The sequence below is a fragment of the Oncorhynchus mykiss genome, chromosome 24 (assembly GCF_057628025.1).
Source record: "Oncorhynchus mykiss isolate SJ-2025 chromosome 24, ASM5762802v1, whole genome shotgun sequence".
NCBI lineage: Eukaryota > Metazoa > Chordata > Actinopteri > Salmoniformes > Salmonidae > Oncorhynchus > Oncorhynchus mykiss.
In genome coordinates, this window is record NC_143045.1 from 11,314,059 (window position 1) to 11,330,000 (window position 15,942).

General features: G+C 45.2%; 2 protein-coding genes across 7 annotated transcripts in view; one reads left to right on the top strand and one right to left on the bottom strand.

Annotated features, from left to right (window-relative positions):
- Positions 1 to 3,279, bottom strand: part of LOC110503717 (SUMO-activating enzyme subunit 1) — a 22,692-nt gene extending 19,413 nt beyond the window's left edge. For 2 of the 4 annotated variants that reach the window (XM_090218258.1, XM_090218260.1), the window contains exon 1: positions 3,133 to 3,279. The gene's annotated coding sequence lies outside the window, so the exon portion shown is untranslated. The remainder of the gene's footprint in view (positions 1 to 3,132) is intronic. The other 2 variants (XM_021582197.3, XM_090218261.1) reach the window with 1 other exon arrangement.
- Positions 1,444 to 15,942, top strand: part of LOC110503716 (zinc finger CCCH domain-containing protein 4) — a 16,066-nt gene continuing 1,567 nt past the window's right edge. The window contains exons 1-14 of one of the 3 annotated variants that reach the window (XM_036962159.2): positions 1,444 to 1,758; positions 6,497 to 6,788; positions 6,964 to 7,071; positions 7,185 to 7,464; positions 7,564 to 7,736; positions 7,887 to 7,971; positions 8,175 to 8,320; positions 8,447 to 8,548; positions 8,713 to 8,824; positions 9,016 to 9,125; positions 9,243 to 9,673; positions 9,773 to 10,062; positions 10,241 to 10,489; positions 15,209 to 15,942. The exon at positions 15,209 to 15,942 is cut by the window's right edge and continues 1,567 nt beyond it. In XM_036962159.2, the coding sequence (XP_036818054.1) occupies positions 1,679 to 1,758; positions 6,497 to 6,788; positions 6,964 to 7,071; positions 7,185 to 7,464; positions 7,564 to 7,736; positions 7,887 to 7,971; positions 8,175 to 8,320; positions 8,447 to 8,548; positions 8,713 to 8,824; positions 9,016 to 9,125; positions 9,243 to 9,673; positions 9,773 to 10,062; positions 10,241 to 10,489; positions 15,209 to 15,942 (3,192 nt within the window). In that variant the 5' untranslated portion in view covers positions 1,444 to 1,678. The remainder of the gene's footprint in view (positions 1,759 to 6,496; positions 6,789 to 6,963; positions 7,072 to 7,184; positions 7,465 to 7,563; positions 7,737 to 7,886; positions 7,972 to 8,174; positions 8,321 to 8,446; positions 8,549 to 8,712; positions 8,825 to 9,015; positions 9,126 to 9,242; positions 9,674 to 9,772; positions 10,063 to 10,240; positions 10,490 to 15,208) is intronic. The other 2 variants (XM_090218256.1, XM_090218257.1) reach the window with 2 other exon arrangements.

The window sequence follows — 15,942 nt, forward strand, 5'->3', positions numbered from 1 at the left end:
CACTGTGGAACATCCAGGTGCACTTTTGCAAGCAGTGACTTCTTCCGTGGTGTCCTCCCATGAACACCATTCTTGTTCAGTGTTTCACATATCGTAGACTCGTCATCAGAGATGTTAGCATATTCCATAGATTTCTGTAAGTCTTTAGCTGACGCTCTAGGATTCTTCTTAACCTCATTGAGCATTCTGCGCTGTGCTCTTGCAGTCATCTTTGCAGGATGGCCACTCCTAGAGATTAGCAACAGTGCTGAACTTTCTACATTTATAAACAATTTGTCTTACAGTGGACTGAGGAACATCAATGCTTTTAGAGATACTTTTGTAACCATTTTCAGCTTTATGCAAGTCAACCATTTTTTATCTTAGGTATTTTGCAATCTCTTTAGTTCTTAAATTTTGTGAGTGTTTTTTATAGGTTAAGGCAGCTCTAACCAACATCTCCAATCTCTGTCTCGTTGATTGAACTCCAGGTTAGCTGACACCTGACTCTAATTAGCTTTTGGAGAAGTCACTAGCCTAGGAGGTCACATACTTTTTCCAACCTACACTGTGAATGTTTAAATTATGTATTCAATATAGACAAGACAAATACAATTTGCGTGTTATTAGTTTAAGCACACTGTTTGTCTATTGTTGTGACTTAGATGAAGATCAGATCCACTTTGATTACCAATTTATGTAGAAATCCAGGTAATTCCAAAGGGTTCACATTTTTTCTTGCCACTGTATGCATACCATCATAGCACAGGCCTACCAACAAATGTAACAGTGGAATAAATGAATTCATGACATTTTTAAATGCAGTGCTCAGACATTCTGTGAGAGGAAATTACTTTTAAAACATGATATGAAGCTTTAAATCAAAGTTCCCTATGACAACAAAAACATGAAAATGGAGCCTTGGTTTGTATTTTGTGATATTCCTTAATTATTAGTTATATATTATTTTCTTGTAATCTGCATGGTTGGTTAAAGGGCTTGTAAGTAAGCATTTCACTGTCAGGTGAAACACCTGTTGTATTCGGTGTATGTGACAAATACAATTGGATTTGATATGACAAAGCAGTTGAACCAACCAATTAATGAAATATAATTGGTTAGTTGAAATTTGACTGTGGCTTTAATAGTAAATTATAATTAGGACAGGCTGGGAGACACACGTCACCGTTCACAGCTACCACCAATATAGTCATTCCATGGAGAGGGAACTGAGGGCCAACTAAGAGAAAAGTAAAGTGAACTTGTTCAAATTACTAGACAGGCAGCAGCATACCTCAACGTGCCCTAAAATCCAGTCCCCTAGGCTGCAGATATGCATATACACATGCCAAAGAGTGATCTTTCACAACTGCTGAACGAAAAATGTTCGGGTATTTCCGTGACAAACGTATGAGAACGTAATGTTTATGTCGTCATATTCGGAATATCCCGCCCCTTCTCTTTGGAGGAGACAGTCAGCCATTTTAAGTGGATGAGTTTCATTTTACAGCGCAACTGTAGGACGGAGAATCTCAGGACACAATTTCAACCTATTTCTCTAACAACTGTTAGTGGGGAATTGACTACTATGAACTGAAACTCTTCCTTAAACCATTAACAAGTACTGTAGATCCAAGTTAAGTGACGCATAAGCCAGTAGAGTTGTAATTTTTTTTGCACCTAAATGTAGCTAGAGGAAATGGCTGTGGAAAGCATGACTGTCCATCCAAACTCCCCAACAACAACCAACCACGAACACAGTCTTCTCACTGACGAAAGGTCGAGTAATTCTACAATCATATTTCTATCAAACTATTTATTTGTCCTGTGCTTTTTAGGTATAAAAAGCCCGGGTTTCTTTTTCCTTTTTTTCTTTCAAAGGGATTAAACTCGCCTTTTTCTGGGGAACAAGTACAGAGGTAACGAACGCCATCTTGAAACGTTGCTCAGCGCAAACTGGAAGGTCAAATATGAACCTGGGATCTGTTCAGTTTGAATAAGTATTTCAAGGAGTTATTTTATGAAGAAAAAAGACCATCAGTTCAAATAATTGATCCATCAAAGTTGCATCCCCACCAAAGTAGAGTGAATGAAGAAAAATATGATTTTTGCTTGCTAATTGTCCACCATCAACTTAACTAGCAAAAATGTATTTCTGAATAGATTTCCAATTAGTTATATGTCCAAAACGTTCTTGAACACAAAAGCTTTGCAAAATTGCATCGCAACGACAGGACTAGCTAACGCTCCAACTCGCCAGCTAGCTGGCTGCCCTCCGTGGGGGAAAAAAAGCCAGTTTGCTAACTATCCGCCAAGCCAATAGGGCGAATTTTAACAGTTTCATAATTAATCATTACATTCTAGGTTTAATCATTACATTCTAGGTTTTTCAGGTCAAAGACTTGTTTGCAATGGATTAATAGCCAGTTGTGGGACATTGGAGGTATTTCCTTTATTAGCACTCATGCTAAGTAACGAAGTGGCTAACTACGCAGTTATTTTTTTGCTAGCTAGCTTGCCAGACCAATCTAGCTTGTAAGCAAAGGCCGCCATTGTGCCTGCCCTTTTTTTAGCAACTAGATAGTTGTGTTGAAAGCATTTTGTCATTGGAATTGATGCAGCTGTTCACTTGTCACCCTATATATAGACAGAGCCCTCTTAAATCGGCGAATAAAATTAATTGGTTCGATTAGTTAATGTTAACTATCTGAAGTTCACTATTGGTCCACGGGCTAATGTTAACTAAGACAACTAGCTAGGGATTAATATAACGTTTAATCACTAACAATTAACAGATTGATACATTTCCAGGGCGTGAAATTGGTCATACTAACTAGTCAACAAAAATGTAACAAACGTGATTGCACAATTGTTTTAGCATGCTCATCCACTTTAATGTTTGTGCCACCCATTTTTTTGTATTTTATTTAAATTATTACTAGATCTGTACATTCATGGATTTAACATTTTCTTCCTTTGCTAGTTCAGGACAATTGCCTAATTTTGTGCCCCTATAAAGTTTCTCTCTTCTCAGGAAAGACTGCTATATTACTTTAGATTGTTATCCCAAACACCCACCAAATCCCAGCACTGTGTTGAACGTTTGCAAAGCATATCAGATGTCTAAAAAGTAAAGTAAACCACAAATGTTACCTGATTTCCCTGTCTTCAGCACCCCCAACAACCCAAGTTATACCATTTCCACAAACCCTAATAATAAAGTGGGGAGACCACTATTATGTGAAAAACTTTTTGGGGGGGAAATGGTCATACCAGTGCTTTTGAGTGCAGAATGTGAAGAAAACCTCTCACAGTAAGTACTTCCCAAAGGCCCATTGTTTGTAGTTTAATTGATTATTAGGGAACTTTTTGACCTTTTTAATTAAGCTGTAATTGTGTTGTGATGATGCATGAAAAGTATTGTAAAATGTATTTTTAAGTGAAAATTTAAGTTTACATGACTGATTGTACCTAGTACTTTCAGCACTAGCTCAGTTTATGCTATTGGAACTACATAGGGTGTGTCCAGTGCACGCACACAACTCTATAGCAACTGTAAAGGTTGTCTTGTTTGAAGTGTGATTGTGTATTATTTATTTTTATTAGGCTATATATTTGGATCCAAGTGTAACTTTTTTTCTGTTCATAGTTCCTTGGCGTAGAGTAGACTAGAGCCTTATCTAATTGGCAGTAGTGAGTGCTATCATTTCCTGACCCCTCTGTTGTTATTGGAGTGATGCATCCTTTTTTTTTGCAAAGTCTTTGTGATGTGGGCTATTAAACCCAGAGGAGGCTGTTGACAGGTGCTTTGCATTTGCCATTTAACACAATTGTCAGGACATCTAACCAGCCTGACAATATACTTTTTATATAAAATTCTTTATTACCGTAATGTTAATAAACCAAAACACCTGTAACCTCAGTTTGAAATAGGCTACTACATAATGTTGTAAGAAGAAGTTTTCATTCAGGGCAAGACAAGATAGGTTTGGCTAGACCCTAACGTCTCTTTACACAGCTAAATGGTTTGGCATACTCCCAACCAATGGGAGTGGCACATCTCTGTAGAAGTATAGGTTGGCTTGACTGGCATCTGAACTGAGCAAAATCATGATAAAGCGTTTTGCTTGTCCGCAGAATCCTGAATACTTGAACCTGGCACCCCACTAGAGAAAGGGGCAAGGAGTCAGAGCTATGTCAGTAGAGCCTTTGTTCTGTGTACGTGCCCATGTCAGTCCAAAGAACCCCCAGCAATGTAAAGTTCTGCGCTCATCAAGAATGGCCTCATTGTGCCTCTTGAAGGACGTGAGTGATCATGATTCAAGGGTTGGCTGTGCTGAGTTAAATTATGTTGACGCCATTGATTCATGCCATTCACAATGAAGGAAAAAATGTATCAACTTGCAGTTGTAGAAGAATTTGGTTTATTTAAGAGTGGCTAGATCTATATCTGGTCCCTCTCTGGCTGAGAGTAAACTTAGGATAACTAAACGTAAGGAGGAGCAGGAGACTGTAGTAAGTCCCAGCAACCCTCGGGCCCAGGAGGAAAGTCATGTCCTACATAGGAAGTTAGTATGTTGAGGATGTGGTGTGGACTGTGTTGGTGTGAGTATAAAGATAGGCCAATTGACACAAATAAATGTTGACTATGTCCACAGATTGGGTCTGTATGCTCAGAGTATAGTCTATTCTATAGCCTACATCGAACTCATTGTTTTACTACCGAAACCACTTCTGTGTACTTTGGCCAAAAGTCAGAATTGTAATCTGTATTTGAATAATCAAATAAAGGCCTAACCTGTACCATTTTGAAGTTAGGCTATACCAGACACTTAAAGCGAGACTGTTACTCAAGCCTGCTCTGATCAGTGTCAGCAAATATCTGTTCACTCTGTAGGCTGAACTCTGGCTATAGTGACGCTTCAAATGGACATAGTGGTTATATCCTACTTATCATCCATAGGGCGGCGCATAATTGGCCCAGTGTCGTTAGGGTTTGGCTGAGGTGTGCTGTCATTGTAAATACAAAATTGTTCTTAACTGACTTGTCTCACATGCCTTATTGTCACGCCAGTGTATTTCAGTAAATCATGTAATGGCACGCCTCTGTGAAACTACACCTTGAAAGGTGGCAAGGGGAAAATGTATCTGTTTCTAATTTCTTGTCTGTGTTCTCTAGCCACATTTAGGCCCAGCTATTCCAGTTTTAATACAGTTTTAACCATTGCAGTTTCCTGTGTAACGTTTGAGATTTGTATTGGTTGTTGGTTAAATATTTTAATCTTCTAAGCAAGCATATTGCATGCTGTTGAGGTCTGTTGACAGATGAAATTGACTGATCTTCACTGATAAATAGCAGACTGTTTAAGATCATTTTTGTTATGTAAACACTTTGATCTCCCCGCACAGGAATGACTAGCTCGATTTAGTGATGGGCCTATTGCTTTCAAAATGTCCTTGAAATGAATGTTGATGTTGAATCCACCCTGTATCATGAAGGCCAACGGATTCCGCATGTCCAGCAGTACTGAATCCCCCTCCCCACCAGTTGCATCATCATAGTTGCATCACTCTCAACTTCTCCCAGTCCAAAGAGACAAAACAGTGAAGCTCAAAGTGTACACATTACACACACATGGAAATGTCATACCTATAACGAAATGCAGAGAAACTTGCTGTTACTGATTGCTGTCCCATATATTAACTGTCATATAATTTGTTTACCACAGACCACACCCACCTTATCCCTGTCCTCCTCGCGATAACTCGGCTTGTTTTGACACAAATAACACACATCCTTTACACCCTAGCAGTCCTATCTCCAGCATACAGTCGTTAGGCCTATGTGTTCAGTCTAAGAAAAACATGATCTGGCCCTCTGACTCTCAGCAGACACTAGGTCCTTTATGTCACCCACAATAACAGCCAACCGTCAACCCAGTCACCCAAACACTCATAACTCATCAGAAGGTTCCAGCAGAGCAGCCTACGTTGTGTCATGGTTTGTGGGTGAACGGTGGTGTGATTAATGTTTGACGAGTTCAGAGAAACGCAGCTCTCAGACATTATCGCAGGATAGGATAACAACAGCTGATTGGCCCCGAGGACAACCACCGGAAAAGCCATAATTAGTGACTGAAACCCACAAATTAAATTCTTCACGTTAGAACATGAGGGAAGTGACTCCCTCGGGCTATACAAGGCATCAATGTGTAGAACAGGTACACTTGAATTTTGCTATTTTAGCTCAACCATGAAAAGGGAATTATCCAAATTCCCAACCTAGCACTCGCAGTTGTTAATGCCATTTTTTCCCACTTTACCTTTCCCCAGACAAAAAGCTTTGATCCCTTATAATTATGGTCTGGTGGTGGTGTCTAGGAATGTAATGTTCACCACCCAGGACCCATTCACCTGTCCCATACTGGGAGTCCAAACATGAACTACGCGTTTGAGACCGGAGTGTGGCTTGAACAGAATTTTGATGTCCTGCCTATCTGTTCTCTGTTTGTCACAGACGTGAGGATGGTGAGCTGGAAGAGGGGGAGTTGGAGGATGATGGTGGAGAGGTGGAGGTGGCAGAGGAGCCCAGCACCGGGGGAGGAGGAGAAGATGGAGCTGCAGGTGAAGAATCAACAGCAGCAGAGGCGGCCCCCCCAGAGAAAATTCACCGTAGCAAAGAGCGCCACGCCAGCGGCGACGAGAAGGACGACGAGAAGGCCCGCCGCCACAAGAGGAAGAGGAAAAAAGAGAGGGAGCGAGAGAAGGAGAAGAGGAGAGCCAAGAAGAGACGCAAATCCAAGCACAAAGTAAGATAGCGTTTGTGTGTGTGTGTTTCACATCCAGCTCAGCTCTGGCTTTCATCGTCCTATACATACCCTTCAGATCAGGGATGTTATTGCTTTCTTACTGTTTAGTCTAAATGTTTATTCGTACTTTGTCACTCAACCTATCTCTCTTTCTGTGTTGTGTGTGGTGTTACAGCGTCATGCCTCCTCCAGTGATGACCACTCAGACTTTAGCGATGACTCTGACTACAGCCCAGGTGAGAAGAGGAAGTATCGGGACTATAGCCCTACGTACACCCCTTCTGTAAGTTACCCCATGGCAGCGCTCTAAATCACATGATACCTGCTGCGGAGTTGCTAGTCTGTTTGTCACCATGTAATTACAGTGGTCTAAGAATGATTTTGTTTCCTTCCCAGTCCCTTGGAGGTTACCCACCAGCCCCGTCCTCTGGCCACGGGGGCCCCATGCCTAAGAAGGGCAGCTACGTGAAGATGGACAAGCAAAGCTACGGGAGCTACGGCGATTATGAAGAGGAGAACTTCGAGGGAGAGGAGGATGAGGAGATGGGCGATGAAGACTACGATGACTTCACCAAGGAGCTCAACCAGTACCGCAAGGCCAAGGAGGGAGGCAGCGGTGATGGAGGTGGAAGGGGCAACTGTCGCGGGGGCAGAGGTAGAAAAAATGGGGTCAGAGGTGAATTGAACGACCCTTACTAGTTTGCTTGCAGGTCCCCGTGTGCCGTGGAGATGCTGACACAAGGTGCTGACAGTGCTTCTTTTTCTTTCTCCACAGGAGGTAAAGGTCGTATGAAGAACCAGAGAGGTCGAGGAGGCATGAGAGGAGGGCGTGGAGGTAGAGGAAGAGGAGGGAGCAGGGGTCGGGGACGAGGGGGCAAGATGGGCGGAGACAATGAGGATGGAGAAGGAATGATGTATGGAGGAGGAGGAGGAGGAGACGAGATGGAGGTGAGTCAAAGACAGTCATCCTCTGGCCCCAGATGCACAGATCATTTCACATTGTTTATCAATGATACTGGTGTGCTTGCTAAATTATATTGTTTTGGGAAAGTGTTTTGTTTCTGAATTGTTCCTCATCCAGTTGATGTTGTGTTCTAGTATGGAGACGATGACTATGACCACATGGGTGAAGATGACTATGATGAATACTCTCAGTACAGGAAGTCCAAAGACCGTGGAAGGGGTGAGTTGGCTGTCAGAATGTGAAGGATTACCACTATTATTCACACTACACAATACTTAGTCATGCTACTGTAATAAAGACATGCTAGGTTAGCTGTTCTGATGTCCTTCCTAAGTAAACATGCTTTGCACCCGATCCAAAATGGTTGCCTGTCTTGTTCCATTGTAGCCCACTGATGAAGTGTCTCTCTCTGCTCCAACCAGGTGGTAAAGGTGGGCGGGGGCGGGGCCGGGGGAAACAGGGGCGTGGTATGAACCGGGGAGGCCGAGGGAGGAACCGGGGGAGAGGCCGAGGGGGCGGAGACCAGGGTCACGATGAGGACAACAATGGAGACAATGGTGACATGGGGGTGAGAATAAAACCAACTACAACACCTTACAGACCTGCTCGCTCATCTGAATGAATACTCAACCTGTACAAGTTTCTGATAACGCTCTGAAACTGGTAATGCTTGTTTGCTTGTGTTGTGGTGCAGGATGGAGGAGGAGGCCAGCACAACAAGCACCAGGGGGACAAGCACCAAGACAAGAAAGGGAAAGCCATCTGCAAGTACTACATGGAGGGCCGCTGTACTTGGGTAAGAAGGAAATCATGGAATTTGAGCAGAGATAATGTTCTTGCCAGGCATTCTCAATAGAATGCCAAATAATTTTTCTTCTGACATATGTTACCGTCAACTGCTTTTTAAAATCTTGTCCAAATGTGATTTTTTATTGTTTTAACGCTTTGCCAACTTTCCAGGGGGAACACTGCAACTTCAGCCACGACATTGAGCTGCCCAAGAAGAAAGAACTCTGCAAGTTCTACATCACCGGCTTCTGCGCACGGGCTGAAAACTGCCCCTACATGCATGATATCCTTTACCTGCAGTCCACTTTGTATCAGATAGGACATTTCCTTCAGTGTGTGTTTCCAGCTAGCATTGCTAGAACGGCCATACTAGTTGTCAAGTTTAGTATAGCCTATATCAGTGCTACCCCCGAGACAGTCTTTGAGTGATTTCAGTCCATCCAGGCCTTCCATAGTTCCTTAACTCCCCAGCACGTGATTTCCCCTGCAAGCTGTTCCACACCACCGGGAGCTGTGTGAATGGAGACGAATGCATGTTCTCCCACGAGCCTCTGACCGACGACACCCAAGACCTGCTAAACAAGGTGAGCCGTCCTCAAGTGGATTTAGACACCAATTCTCTCTGTTTCTTTAACTCACTCCCTCTCCTCTGTGTTAGTCTGTTAACCCCTTTTGACCACCTTTTCACCTCATGTTTGTAGATGCTGGCGGAGGATGCCGAGGCTGGAGCTGAGGATGAGAAGGAGGTGGAGGAGCTAAAGAAGCAGGGGATCAACCCCCTTCCCAAGCCTCCTCCTGGGGTGGGCCTGCTCCCGACACCGCCCAGACCAGGGCCTCCCGACAACTCTGGTCCTGGGGACTTTGGATCTCCTGGACCACCACAGGGCCCCATGTCCCCCAACGGCCTCCCCGGCCCAGGGCCTAACCAAGGGCCCGGTCCCTGTCCTGGTTCCCTTCCCACCTACCCAGACAGTGGCCCCTACCAGGGCCCTCCCAACCCCAATGGTCCCGCACCCCCATCCATGGGCCCCCCACCCCCCTGTTCTGGCAATGGAGGGAAGAAGATCCCCTCGTTGTTTGAGATCAAGGTGCAGCCCACGGGACAGCTAGCTCAGAAACTAGCTAATCACCGGTGAGCTTTTCACATCCATCCAAACCTATTTATGTGGCTTTTATAGTTTTGAGTGTGCGCTAGGAACATGGTATAACTCAACAATCTTTCTCTCTACAGAGGTCAGACCCCAGGAACTGCCACAGGCCAAGCTGGCGCCACTGGCCCCCAAGGGCACCCCGGTGGGCCTGGTGGGCCTCCGCCTCGGTTCCCTCCACCTGGCATGATGCCCCCAGACATGTCCATGTGTCCTCCCCCACCCATGGGCCCTGGAGGACCCCCCATGATGCCAGGCTTTGGCCCAGAAGGGGGGCCTATGATGCCCCCCGGACCTCCTCCAGGGGGTAACTTCTTTGATAACTTCTTCAACCAGCAGCAAGACATGAATATGGACGAGGTGGTGGAGGAAGGTGAGCTGAGCTGATATCGTATCACATCATGAACGAAGCATACAATCACTGTTCGCATCAGAGACTAATCAGAGACTTCCCTCCAATATCATTTCAGATTGAATCTAAACCTGTGCTGTTATGTGTCTCTGAGAGTGTTCTGTATTGTAGTTGTCAACCTTCCTCCTGTACCTTTCAGGTGATCACTTCCAGGGCTTTGGAGGGATGGACGTGAAAGAAGCAAGAGGATCGGGAGGAAACCATAGCTCCGTGGGAGGTCCTGACGTTCCCGCAAACGGAGGCTCGGCCAATCAGCAGGCGGGGATGGGAGTGCCTGACTTTCTGCCGCCGGCCCAACGCATGCTGTTCATGAGAATTCAACAGAAACAGCAGGAGGATGAGGAGAGGGCCAGACTTGCCAAGGGGGTAGGAGAGAGGGACGTGGAAGGTACGTTCTATATATATATATATATACACACACACAGACAGACAGACCGACTGTAGACCAGGGGTGGGCAACATGCGTTCAATATTTTTTTAATCCTAAAATTCAAAATCACATATCTAAATGATCCTTGGTATGACCATTTTAAAACAATTTAATATGTTAGCTTAGTAGACCCCCCCCCCCGGGCGTAGACACTCCAGGCCACTCTTTAAAAAATGTTTAAAAAATAATTGTGATTAGATAGAGAGGGGAAAGATAAAGGAGAGAGTTGCTGAAATAGCAGTGGGCCGGATTCGAATCCATGCTGCAATAGTACACTGAAGGCAGCGACCTAGACCGTTACACCACTCTAGGCCACCCAGGCCACTCTTGAATGTCTAAAACTAGATATAAAGTACACTACATGACCAAGAGTATGTGGACACCTGCTCGTCAAACATCTCATTCCAAAATCATGGGCATTAATATGGAGTTTGTACCCTCTTTGGTGCTATAATAGCCTCCACTCTTCTGGGAAGGCTTTCCACTAGATGTTGGAACATTGCTGCGGGACTTGCTTCCATTCAGACCACAAGAGCATTAGTGAGGTCGGACACTGATATTGGGCGATTAGGCCTGGCTCGCAGTTGGCGTTCCAATTTATCCAAAAGGTGTTTGATGTGGTTGAGGTCAGGGCTCTGTGCAGGCCAGTCAAGTTCTTCCACACCGATCTCGACAAACCATTTCTGTATGGACCTCACTTTGTGCAAGGGGGCATTGTCATGGTTAAACAGGAAAGGGCCTCCCCCAAACTGTTGCCAAAACTGTACAGTTGGCACAATGCATTGGGGCAGGCAGCGTTCTCCTGCCTGGCATCCGTCAAACCCAGATTTGTCCATCGGACTGCCAGATGGTGAAGCGTGATTCATCACTCCATAGAATGCATTTCCACTCCTCCAGAGTCCAATGGCGGCGAGCTTTAATCACTCCTGCCGACGCTTGGCATTGCACATAGTGATCTTAGGCTTGTGTGCGGCTGCTTGGCCATGGAATCTCCTTTCATGTAGCTCCCAACGAACGGTTCTTGTGCTGATGTTGCTTCCAGAGGCAGTTTGGAACTTGGTAGTGAATGTTGCAACTGAGGACAGACGCGCTTCAACAGTCGGCGGTTCCGTTCTGTGAGCTTGTGTGGCCTACCACTTCACGGCTGAACCGTTGTTGCTCCTAAACGTTTCCACTTCACAATAACAGCATTTACAGTTGACCGGTGCAGGTCAGAAATTTGACAGACTGACTTGTTGGAAAGGTGGCATCCTGTGACGATGCCACGTTGAAAGTCACTGAGCTCTTCAGTAAGGCCATTCTACTGCCAATGTTTGTCTATGGAGATTGCATGGCTGTGTGCTCTGTATTTATACACCTGTCAGCTAGGGCTGGGCATTGTGGGCGATATGACGATATATATCGTCTGACGATAGAGCATAATATGAAACGATAGACATTTTCCTATTGTTTATTTCGTTGTGTCGCAAATCACACTCTTTACGGCAATATTTTTCGTCAAATGGACATTGGCTTTGCGTGTAAAAGGAAATTTGCAATACAAACAAACATGGAGGAGAGTGAATGTGACACAGAGCACGAAGCTCGTACCTTAAAGAGGGTCAACTTCGGTCGCATGGACGTGGTTTGGGTATGAAAAGTCTGACACGGACCAGAAAACCGTCCCCGGTCCCAACAACAGGCTCAAACACCACTAACCTCTTACCACCTACACAAGAATCATGTGAAACAGTACGGAGAGAGTCTACGGATGAGACCCAAAAAAGTACAGTCGAGTGATCAAAACAAACCCCCGACTCAGACCTTGCAATAGGCTGCCGTTTCCACTTACATCTGCAAAGATATGGCCCCAATTTACACGGTTGAGAAACGGGGGTTTCGTGAGTTGGTGCTCAACACTCGACCCAAGGTACCACATGTAAATGCCTTATTTGTTGAGTATAATTCAAAATGTAATAAGAAATAGGCCTTTACGTGTGGTCATTTTATATATACAATTTATTCATTGAATTGACAGAAAATGTGTATATCATGGGATGTATCGTTATTGGGATATGAAATTACCTATATCGGGATATGAGATTTTGTCCATATCGCCCAGCCCTACTGTCAGCAACTGGTGTGGCTGAAATATCCGAATCCACTAATTTGAATCGGTGTATGTCAAATTATAATAGACCTATACGTTTTCAAATAACTATCCTTTTTCTGGCCTGCAAATTGCTTTTGATGAACACATTGGTCCGAAAACATTGCCCACCCCTGTTTTAGACACTGTATTGAAGTCTATTATGCTATTTATTTATCCGTTATTTTACCAGGTAAGTTGACTGAGAACACGTTCTCATTTGCAGCAACGACCTGAGGAATAGTTACAGGGGAGAGGAGGGGGATGAATGAGCCAATTGTAAACTGGGGATTATTAGGTGACCGTGATGGTTTGAGGGCCAGATTGGGAATTTAGACAGGACACCGGGGTTAACACCCCTACTCTTACGATAAGTGCCATGGGCTCTTTAATGACCTCAGAGAGTCAGGACACCCGTTTAATGTCCCATCCAAAAAGACGGCACATTGGGATATTTTTTTTAGACCAGAGGAAAGAGTGCCTCCTACTGGCCCTCCAACACCACTTCAGCAGCATCTGGTCTCCCATCCAGGAACTGACCAGGACCAACCCTGCTTAGCTTCAGAAGCAAGCCAGCAGTGGTATGCAGGGTGGTATGCTGTGGCCATGCTGGTATGTTGCTTAGACACTAATATAATGGCAAGCCAGCACAGACAAAAACATAAGTACTTCTACTGGGCCTGGTGAACCTGGCATGACTCCATCTCAATTCTCCATAGACAAAACAAATAATTCCCACTGACACCGTATAAACAGTGCATTGGCAGTGCAAACACTGCAGGACAATGCTATATTAATACAGACAGCATATAAATACTTGCTCTAGGTCGCACTCACCCGTATAGGCTAGCTACGTAAGGCACATAAAGTAGGATCAGTCGAGTGCATATGCTGTGTAAACCCTGGCTGCACCCTGGTCTAAAGTGTGCTCTATAAAGGGAATAGTGTGCCATTTGGAACGTATATAAAGCTAACGGTAATTAACAAGTCGTACTGTTTTAGCCTCAAAGTGCTTGCGTAAGTCTGGAAAATGTACAGTGTTCCTGTCTCCTTTTGTTTTGTTAGAAATGTATATGTGTCCCGAGGAGGCAGGAAATGTCTGTATGACACCGCTGACCCTCACTTGTAACCCTCAGCAGAGTCAACATCCTCTGGGCTCTGGTTGTGTAATACACTCCCATGGATCAGATTAGTGACTCCGATGGGCCTCTACTCCACTCTGTCGCTAGGTGGAGCTGTTGGTGTGTGAGACTACTAATTATGTTGGGCTCTGGCATTGATTTAGGTCAGGCCAAGGTTTTATTGGGCCCCCTAAGTTTTCTGAGATAAAAGATTAAAAACACTAGGAAATCAGCTACAAATTATTTTAATTTTGGGTATACAGTGTGAAGTCGTAAATTTACATATTCTTAGATTGGAGTCATTAAAACTTTTTTTTCAACCACTCCACAAATTTCTTGTTAACAAACTATAGTTTTGGCAAGTCGGTTAGGACATCTACTTTGTGCATGACATAAGTCATTTTTCCATACACTAAATTGACGTGCCTTTGATCAGCTTGGAAAATTCCAGAAAATTATGTAATGGCTTTATGAGCTTATGATAGGCTAATTGACGTAATTTGAGTCAATTGAAGGTGTACCTGTGGATGTATTTATGACATCATGGGAAAATCAAAAGAAATTAGCCAAGACCTCCGAAAAAAATATTGTAGGCCTCCACAAGTCTGGTTCATCCTTGGGAGCAATGCCTGAAGGTACCACGTTCATCTGTACAAACAATAGTACTCAAGTATAAACACCATGGGACCACGCAGCTGTCATACCACTCAGGAAGGAGACGCGTTCTGTCTCCTAGAGATGAATGTGCTTTGGTGCGAAAAGTGCAAATCAATCCCAGAACAACAGCACAGGACCTTGTGAAGATGCTGGAGGAAACAGGTGCAAAAGTATCTATATCCACAGTAAAACGAGTCCTATATCGACATAACCTGACAGGCCACTCAGCAAGGAAGAAGCCACTGCTCCAAAAGCGCCATAAAAAAGCCAGACTACGGTTTGCTACTGCACATGGGGACAAAGATTGTACTTTTTGGAGAAATGTCCTCCTTTCTGATGAAACAAAAATAGAACTGTTTGACCATAATGACCATCGCTATGTTTGGAGGAAATGGGGAGGCTTGCAAGCCGAAGAACACCATCTCAACCGTGAAACACGGGGGTGGCAGCATCATGTTGTGGGGGTGCTTTGCTGCAGGAGGGACTGTTGCACTTACCCATGATGCCATTTATTTTGCTATGTGTATATGTGGCATAACAATGGCATAACAATTATGTGTATATATTGACACAACATCTCAAGACATCAGCCAGGAAGTTAAAGCTTGGTCGCAAATGGGTCTTCCAAATGGACAATGACCCCAAGCAGGATCCCAATTTCGTTTAAAAGTTTTAACGTTTAAATGTTCAGTGTTTGTGGTTCTACTTTATAACTTACAGACCGTCAGTACGGTTGACTATGTCACTGATTCCTGTTGCTTTATCTCCTAGGTGACTCAGCTAACTGGTACTCCAGTGAGGATGAGGATGGAGGCGGCAGTGTCACATCCATCCTGAAGACGCTCCGCCAGCAGAGCCAAGGGCCCCCCAAACCTGAGGGTCCCCCCAGCGACCCCCGCCTCCAGAAAGGCTCCCCAGCGCACCCCTCCATCCGACCGGCAGACTCCCGTCAGGGGGACCCCCGGCTGGCTCGCGACCCCCGCCTCTCCCGGGCTACAGACTCTGCCCAGGCGTTGGACTCTCCCAACCCCTCCTTGGCCTCCACCGTCACCCCTGCAGACCCCCGCCTGGCACGGCTCGCTACCACTACCCTCACCCCCAAACTAGACGCCCCCCTGGTGTACAAGCCCCCGCCCCTCACGGCTCCCCCTGCAGAGGAGGAGGAGACGGAGAGGGTTCTGAGGGACAAGCCTGTGCCCATTCCCCTGGACCCCCTGATGGGCATGGCCCTGAGGGACCCGCGCTCCCAGCTGAGGCAGTTCAGCCACATTAAGAAGGACATTCTCCTGCACATGCCCCCCTACGCTAAGACAGTGACATGGAACCCCGAGGACCTCATTCCTATCCCAATCCCTAAACAGGACCTTCTCCCCCTCCCTCCAGGCATCCCCCCTGTCTCAGCCCTGGATCCCCGCCTCTCACGCAGCCAGCAGCGAATCCATACGGCCCTCCCCCATACCCCACCCATCCCCCCCCCCTCCTTAGAACCCCCAGCCCCCTCCTCC